At 54.3% G+C, this 9,319-nt stretch overlaps 1 protein-coding gene across 1 annotated transcript in view; it reads right to left on the reverse strand.

The window, feature by feature from the left end:
• The window catches only part of SDC3 (syndecan 3), a 190,292-nt gene extending 180,973 nt beyond the window's left edge, over positions 1-9,319 (reverse strand). The window contains exon 1 of the mRNA XM_019488830.2: positions 9,066-9,319. Within this exon, the coding sequence (XP_019344375.2) occupies positions 9,066-9,143 (78 nt within the window). The 5' untranslated portion in view covers positions 9,144-9,319. The remainder of the gene's footprint in view (positions 1-9,065) is intronic.

Raw genomic sequence — 9,319 nt, forward strand, 5'->3', positions numbered from 1 at the left:
CCAGCAGTCCCAGAGCAGGGCTTAATTAAACCCGCTTCTGCAGAGTCAACATGCCGGAGTTGAAACCTATTAAGGAGATAACTGTTTTTCACTGGATATGGCCCGAGGGAACAAACTGGTGGCTGAGTGAGCCTGGGGCAGCCACGCTGCTGAGCAGTGACCTTTCCCATGCAATTTGCTGAAGTCTCATCTGACAACAACTGTTTGTCTTTATGACCCAGCTCTGAATTAAGGAGGCTGTGACAGACTGAGCCCCCTGGACTGGGACCAAGGCCAGTGTCTGGGAGAGTCTTGCTCAGGGTGAATGGGGCTCTGGATACTCAGCCAGTCCTCTTTCTATTGCCCAGATGCAAGAGCCACTTGACTCATTTTGTATGATTATTTGCATACAGTAGTATCCAACAGCCTTAGCCACGATTCAGGCCACATCCTGCCAAGTGCTGCGGCCCAGATCGAGAGATGGCTGTTGTCCCAAAGAACTAGCAGTCTCCATGGACAAGGGAAGGGAAGCAGAGAGGTGAAGCAGAGAGACTGTCCAGCAAGTCACTGGCAGAAGCAATGGAGTCTGCAGGACTTTAACAAATGTTTGAGTGCTTTCCTCAACTGAGGCCAGAAAGAACTTGACCATCCTGCTCCGGAGATCAGAGAGGAAACTGCTGGAGCTCTATGGGGCTGATGAACGTTGTACATGATACACAAATGCACTGTCGTGCTACGCAGGTTTCTTCCATGCCTCCTTTGCCAAGGGGAGCAAGGGTACCAGTCTCTCTCTGCCACAGTTGGTTACAAATCCAAATATATGTCCAGCTTCCTAAGCTCTTTTTAAATTGGATGAATTTAGAGTGACAAGCTAACAGCACAGACCGTAAAAAAGTGCTGCCAGGAGCTTCTCAAACACAGAGCCCAGAGCTGTGCATTGCAACAGCATCTCTCTGCCTCCACTGTTACCTGTTAATACCATGCCTAGGCTTGCTGCGTGCATGCCCATATGGACCCATGAGCACGTGCAAGCCCTCTGCGAAGCCCAGTCAATGGCTTTACAAAGGGAGAGTCATAGAGGCAAAGCTTTGGTGGAGGATCTTAGTTGCTTGGTAGACTCCTAGTTAAACCCAGGAAGAGCTGGGGAGTCAGTGCAGCAACAACAGGAGCTGGAGGGGGGAGAAGGGCATGCATCTGCTCTCATAGTGATTTATTAGCTTTATTTTGTATTATTTCTAATGACCATTTTAGGGAAGAAAACTTTTTGGAGACGCTTTGTATGAAGGAGCGTCCAACAAGTGCAGGGCTCCCTGGTAGGGAGACAAGACAAAATGTCTGCACAAATGGTCACACCTGGACAGAAGCAGCCACCATCCAAAACAGCAGGGTGGCAGGGCTGACAGGCTAGCAGCCTGCCCCCCCAGCCCTAGGAGCGCCACATCTCAAGAGGATGCACAGAGCTGGGAGGGTTCTCCAGCCTGGCTCATCACAGTCGGATCCACACACACGCATGCAGCTCCAAAGCACGGGAGGCTGATTGCTGACCAGCTAATGCCCTGCTGGCTCCTGCCTGGCTGCCAAAAACACCCTGTTCAGTGACTTTTCCACCCCAGCATGGAAATTCTAACCTCCTTGCCCGCTAAGCCCTGTAATTACTGCACCTCTAAGTCGGGGCGGTGTGCTTTCCGTGCTGACGGCTCACCGCAGCAGATCAGCTGATGCGCTCTAGAAAGCCTGGGGACAGAGGTCAGGCCAGCCACAACAGTAGCTAAAGCCTTATTGTCCCCAGCCTGTTTGCAGAGAAAGTGACCTTCTACCAATGAGCCCGATCCATCCCTGCTTACATCCCTAAGCAACTCTGTAGCAGCCCACCACGCAGCAAGGAACAGCAGGGACTGGCTGCTCCCAGACACCGGCCCAAGATACAACTTGCAGGGGTAGGAGAACATTGGACTCTAAGGGTGGATTTGTGTCCCGCAGGGGACTGCGGCTCTATGTCTCATCCCCCGACACTAGCCAGTCCCCTGGTTTTCACTGCAGAGTTCAGCATTGCTAATGGAACCCAAGCACACAGCACCAGGGACCAGCCCCATGTCCACAGGGACTTGCAAACAACAGCCATACTGAATAAAACAAGAACGCTGTGCACTTAAGCGCTTTCGGCTCTGTGCTCTTGAAGCACAGGTGAGTAATCAGCAGCAGCTGTCTGGCACACGGGGAGACCAAGCAGGATTTAGAGCAAAGGCAGGACCAAATTCACCTCCCCTGCAATCACCTCCAATTTGGGCCTATGGTAAGTCAGATACGGCCTGCTTTAGCAGTCAGTACGAGATCCTAGTCAAGGTTTATCCCATGCCCCAATGCCTGTTCGCTTTGCTGCAAGACCTAATGCTCTCTCCCTCTCACATACAGTTGCCAAGCTCTTCTGAAGGGGATGATTTTGGGTGCTCAACCTGAAATCTCCCAAAAAGCCCCAGTTCCCAGGAGGCGGGTGCTCAGCTTTGGCAATCAGGCCCTCTTAGATGTCTCAGATTGGCCTCCAAAATAAACCACTTTTGACCCTGACCCATGTATGAGCACCCAAATGTCAGGGATGGCCTCTGGAGACATGATGACACCCAACCATATAAAAAAAGCTGTAGTCTCCTCCCTGTAATGTTAAGCAAAAGAACAAACAAAAGTGATGCCCTTTCCGTCCTCAAGGAGCAGAGGGGAATCAGTTCCAAGCACCTGAGAAGCCAGGACCAATTCAGGAACCTTCCTCTGCATGTATAATAAACCAAATAATAAGATGGTTGTCCCCCTCCACCTTCACGCTGCCCCAAGTGGAGGGGACAGGAGAGAGATTTGGATGCCTGTAGTTCCAAGACCTACAGCATCCCAGACATGTCCCTGCAGCAGGGGCCACTGTCGACTGCTGAGCAAGTAACTCAGCCAACGCCCTCCAGAGCCACTGGCTCTACTTGGCGCCAGGCAGACACCTGGAGGGAGCAGGGCTGCAAAAACAGCCGAGCTCCCAGCAGATATTCATGCAAGGAATAAGTGCTGATAAGCCTCAGGTAAGGGCCTGAGTGCCAGCCAGCATGGAGAGCCAGCATTGCCAGAGGACCTGGTTACTCACAATCTCTGGGTCACACCATGCCCAGGGAACAGGTCAATCATTCCCCCTGGCATCTACCACAGCATAAGCAGGGGGCGCTGGACCAACAAAAGAACTGCAAGCAGCCAAGGCCAGCGGCCCAATCACTCAGGCTCCTACCCAAGGCAGGCTGATGAGCTCTTGGCCCAGGCTCATGCATGTATTTCAGAATACCCCACACCCTGGCCCCAACTCCGCCTCAGTCTCCCTTCCCTTCACCTTTGGCTGCAGTCCCATGCCCTCACTGCTAAACCACCTCCCTTATGGGCCACAGTGGCCAGATCTAGCCAGAGTAAAACAGGCAGCATCAGCAATGATAAGGCCTGCATGGACATGGGGTTGGAGCATCAGGATCTGGGGTTTGTCCTGAGATGGGGTTCAGGGAGAGGGTTGTTTGCTGTGGATTCCCCTGCATTTAGGGAGTAATACCATCATCCACAGATCTTAGTCAGTGGGGCTGGAATTGATGCCCACTCCGTGTCCACTTTAGGCCTCACTATTGTTCTTCTAGGAAAGGGACGAGCAAAATACGGCCCGTGGGCTGGATCTAGCCTGCCAGGCCATTCTATCCAGCCCATGGGTCCCCTAAATATTAATTTTCTAAAGTTTTTATCTGCTCCTGGCTGTCTGTCAAAGATGACAGGAGCCAGGGGCAACGACACCCAGGGGAAGCCACCGGCAGGACCAAGTGGCTGCAGAAGCAAGGCCCGGCAGCCCAGCCCCCAGCCAGAAGCCCTGTACAGAGCAAAGGGTTCTGGTCTGGGACTGGGGGCTGTTCCCGCTTCCCTGCGCTGGAAGGAAATTCAGGAGGCAGGGGATTGCCCCAGTCCTCAGGGCTGGCCCGAGCTGGCTGCTGCAGTCCCAGAGCTGCAGCCGAGAGCCACGTGGTGCCAGAGCGGCTGGCAGTAGCCACGGGCAGGGAAGTGGTGAAAGCAGCAGTAGGCAGGGGAAGGGGCAGCTAGCGGGCATTCAGAACCCAGCAGCAGCCGGGCAGGAGCGCACGGCCCATGCCGGTGCACTGAGGCCAGGGTCAGCAGGGGTCCAGAGTGGGACAGCAGAAGCACTGGGGCTCTGGAGCCAGGTCAGCTCCCCCTCTCCCTGCTGGCACAGCCCAGCCTAGCTCCACAGAGCCCTGCCAGCCCCACCCCCCCGCACTCTTGCCACCCTGCTCTGGGCCCTGCCAGTGCTGGGGCCAGTGCACCACGCAGGCCCTGCGCTCCCATCCAGCTGTCACTGCGCTTCACACACCCACTCACTGCCACTGCCCCCCGCCTGCTGCAGCCATTTGCTCACCACTGACACAGCTCTCCTCTATCCCCTGCCGGTCACTCCAGCACCACGTGGTTCTCACCTGCAGCACCGGGCCTCAGGACACAGCAGGAGCTGACCTGACCCCTGTGGTTCTCAGGTGGCTCCACGGGGGCTGGCTGGACCTGTCCAGTTCCTTCTGTGTCCTGTAGTCTTGGCCGTGCAGCTGGGATATGAGCAGCGAGCTGGGGGTGGGGAATGGGGAAGCAGCAGAAGGGCAGTGGTGGCGAGCGGGAGCACAGGTCCACACCGGTGCCCCAGGGCCAGGAGTAGCAGAAGCATGGAGCCCGGGCTGGCAGGAGCGCTGTGGGGGCCTCTGCCTGCCACAGGGAAGCTGTGGGCAAATCCTCACCCTGCACACATGCCACAACCCTCCCCAGCCACCCTCCCCCCACACACACAACCCCCACAAACCACATACCCACCCACACCCACGATACCCACACACCCACAAACCTATACCCACCCACCCACACCCCTCCACAATATACAAGAGTAAGACTGCATTTTAAGCTATTGTGCAATCACTGCTACGTACACTACACAAACACATGTAAATCAGGAGAAAAATATTTTTTGAAATCACATTAATGAATGTTATAGTAAACGTTTGATCTTTAGAATATAATTTGGTATTTTTCTGGTACCGAGATGGCAAACCGTAGCTGAAAGGAGTACTTCTGTGGAGGAGCAAAGAGAAGGACTTCCAATGGCAAAGATCGGGTGCTAGGGGTGGGACTTCTTGTCCCAAGATGGTGACCAGGGGGCGGGGCACCTGTGAAGGGGAGGGGCTACCTTTGCAGCCCTCGACAGCTTGCCAAAACTCGGTAAGCAGCCCTCCACCCAAAATAATTGCCTGCCCCTGTTCTGGGCACCACCCAGACAGCCCTTTTCCTGCCAGTCCTCTCCGCTGTGCCAGGCCTGGTGAGTCGAAGAGGGCTGTAATGGGGAACTGTTTGCCAAGGAGGCAGCTAATTTGTGCTCTCCAGTGCAGGAAGCTGAAGGGCGGCCCCCAGCCATCTGTAATGGCCTGACTTTCGCTCCATCCTTGCGCAAGCCGTTTCAAAGCCTTGAGCAGCCAGTGGTGAATGGTTAGAAGCCAGGACACTAGAGCTTTGTTGGCCGAGCTTCCCCACTGCCACCCACGCCCCAGAGTGAGCACACAAAGTGCCTGCGCTCCGGCATTCCTTACCACGCTCCCCAAACACATAGACAATAGAGGCACACACAAAATCAGACGCCAGCCGGGGGGATCCAGGGATAACACGCAGCCTGGACATGTGCAGAAGCCAGCCTGGGACACGCAGGATCTGCTTACCTATTTGGGGCTGAAAACAGATTCAGGGTGCACTCAGGGGTCCCCGTATCTGCTTCAGAGCCAGCAAAACAGCATCATCTCCCAACCTGGTGCCACAGCAAGATGATTAGCTACAAAGCCACCTCAAGACATTGCATTACCCACCCAGTGTTCTCAATGACAGCAGAGGGTTATGTGTTTGTCCATGAGATTAAAAGGCAGCACCCGCACAAGAGGAAAGCAGAGCCATATGTCATGGACCCTTTTTGGCTGACTGGCAGCATAATGATGGGCTCCAGGGAAAACCACTTAAAGCAACACTTTGTTACATGCATTTCATCTCATCTCCATCCTAAATCAACCGTCTCCCAGCCAGCAGGTTTCTAGTCAACCAGCAGACTGTATTCACACCCTGCTCGCTGAGTTGCTAACTTTGCACTAGCATTGCTTCTTGCAGCTCATAAAATCATAGCTTTCCCTCTCAATGGGGAAATGGCAATTAAGGACCATTTTATCCTTCCATTCAAGGTGCAATGGACAGAAATCAGGAAAGCATGGAGGCGAGCAGAGTCAACACCCCTTCTAGGACCATGGAGTCTACACTGGGGCTTAGGGAGACCCCATGGGCAAGCCTAGACTTGAGAGTGATGATAATAGGATGCAATGCATCCCATTTTGGGCGAGCATGGGTAGCCCTGGGATGCCTGTCCCAAAGGCAGTGTTGCTGACTCATGCAAGAGCAGTGCTAGTGTGCATGTGTGGCATTATACTTGGAAATACCAGATGCACGTACATGCAGACTCTCATTAACACTGAAGAGTTGCACACAGCTCAGCACCTGTCCTGCCCCAAGCTGTGGTACATCACACATATTGGTACGCAGTCACCTGGAGACCTGATGGATGCACCAGGGGAATGAGAGGTGAGGTCCAACCCTGCAAACCCCCACAATCACCTACAATTCCTCTGTGGCCCCAAAACACTATTCATAGCCCTGCAGGCCTGCTCAAGTGAGCTGCTCCCACAGTGACCAGCTAGATCCTGATCTCCCTCTGGCGTGGACTCATGTCAGAGTGGGGGTATGTCATGGCAAGAACAGTCTTCTCTGGACTTCAAGACAACATGTCATGGGGAACCAGAGAGCCAGTGGCAGGTGTTCTGGCATCAGCCGTTCAAAGGAAGAACCCACTCCTGGATGAAAGGGTTCATGCATGGTCAAGTGGTAATTTTGAGTCCAAACTGGTGCTAGTCATCCTGGGAGGTAGAGAACCAGGGGGGACCATAGGGTCTGCCTGGGTCCAGCATCCTCAAGAGAATCCCCTTTACCCATTACAGCAATGCTCCATCCAGGAACGCTCCCAGAAAATTCAGCTCTAAGACAGGTCACAAAAAAATCTAAGCTCACAGCTATTACACTTTGAGCAAACAGCTGGCAGAGTTGCCAGTCAAGAACACCCCATCGTTTAAAAAACATCTAAGAAATGGGAGAGAAACATTAGTAGCCCTCAGTGATGGGGATGCAAAGTCCCATGAGCGAGACTGGAAGGCAGAGCTGAGCTGGGGACCGGATGTGAATATGTGGGGTGGGAGGGGAAGTCTGGGAGATCTTTTATAAGCAAGCTCCGATCATGCACGGTACAATCCATCACGAGTTAGCCAAGAATAACCCATCGCTTGGCCTTCCTGTTGGATGCAAGCACCCAAACGTGGCTCACCCGAGTACCGAGTCCCAGATGGAACAGCCTTATTTCATCAGGTAACGCCCACTCGCCTGGCCTGATAGACAACTCAGAGCTCCAGCAGCTCAACTCATTTATTTGCCGACACAGAAAAAGAGAAATAATAAACCTGTTAGTTTAACTAAGTGTCCCACAGATCAGTGGCAAAATGCGATGTTCGATTTAATAAACTACCTACTGATACACGGCATGAGCAACTGTACGGCTTTACCAGGAGCATTGTAGAGAGCTTCACAAAATGTATAGTTCAGGTTTGTTCATACAAATAAATCACACACCTTATTGCATAAAAAATATCCAGCTCACCAGCCTCATTAGAAAAAAAAAGTTGCATCTGTCTCTGTTGAGATAAATAATCATTGCTGGAAAACCCATTTATAAATGTGTGTGTGTGTGTGTGTGTCCTTTCTCTATGAAAAATACCTGGCACCTTACCAAGGGCCTTATTTAAAACCATCACAGCAACAGAGGGACGGGAAAAAAACAAAAAACAGAGATTGTCAAAGTCGTCCTGCGAGTTCGCATCATTCATTCAAAGTAGCAATTGTTCTGTTAGTCTGAAAATCTCCCCAAGCACTTATTTGCCAGCGTTTTTAATTGTCAAAGGAACGAACCTCTCTTTTAAACATGAATCTTAGATCACAGCACTGAGAAATATGAAAAGAAAAGACTTGGCGGAAGCACAAGAGAACTGCCATCAAGAACGAGTAAAAGGACAACGTTATTTAATATACAGGGTCATTTGCTGGCCAGGAGCCAGTTCCCCGTGGCTTTCTTCTCTTAAAGGGAGAGAGGACAAGGTTAGGAGGCTCCTGTGCGCGTCCCCGAGGCTTTATAAATTCCTCCCGGCACAAGAGCCAATTTGCAGAGCCCTGGTCACTGAGGCATCTTGTGGGACTTCTAGGGAGCAGGGCACAGTGTGCACAAAAATAATCGTTTTGACATATCTGGGGAGAGGAGAATTCAATCCGTAACACAAGTGTCCTAAGCACCCGGCATCATCCCAGGGCGAGGCAGTCCCAGGCTGCCCCTCACCCCCACACGCTCCCATACGACAGATACCCCGGTCAGGAGCTGCGGGCGGCCAGCGTGCGCTGGAATACACCGTGGATGCCAAGACACAGGGTCTGGCTATTAGGGGAACTGCAAACCACAGCCCCGACCTCATCCAACTCCGATGATCTTCCAAGGTCCCTTCCAGCCCTACAATCGATGGCCGGGATGGCAAGGAAAGCCCCAGGGCGCGGCTGTGGCCCCTTCGGGCACAGGTCGGAAACCCGCCAAGCTCAGGAGGGCCGGGCCAGCGAGACCCCCAGGCTCCCGGGAGCACGTCACTCCCCCGGGAAAGCTGCGGGCAGGGAAAGCAGCTTACAGGGACACCTCGGAAAGGTCAGCCGGGGCGCAGAGAGATGCCCCCAAGCCGGGCAAAGCTTCTCCCCCCCGGGCAGAGCGGAGCGGGCTGCTCACCCCCCATTTCCCAGTGACCTTCAGCGGGGAGCGGGGCTGCAGCCGGCCCGGAGGAGCTCCGGAGACACGAAACTTTGCGGTCCGCGCGTGGGGGAGCCAGCCCCGTGCCCGGCTCGGGGGAGGCGGCGCCACTTACCAGCGCGGCGCGGCCGCCCAGCAGCAGCAGCAGCAGCAGCAGCGGCAGGAGGCGGCGGGGCGCCCGGGGCAGCGGCATCGCGGCTCGGGGGCTCCTTTGTTCCCGCTGCAGCGAGGAGGGGCCGGGGCTGCGGGGGACGCCGCTGCTGGCCGAGTCGCGGGGCTCGGGGGTGCTCGCTCCGCGCCCGGCGGTGCCCGCAGTGCTCAGCGCCGGCGGTGGGCAGGGGCCGCCTCCATGCGCTCCGTGCGAGGGGG

This window comes from Alligator mississippiensis, chromosome 6 (assembly GCF_030867095.1).
Source record: "Alligator mississippiensis isolate rAllMis1 chromosome 6, rAllMis1, whole genome shotgun sequence".
In the NCBI taxonomy this organism is placed as follows: Eukaryota; Metazoa; Chordata; order Crocodylia; family Alligatoridae; genus Alligator; species Alligator mississippiensis.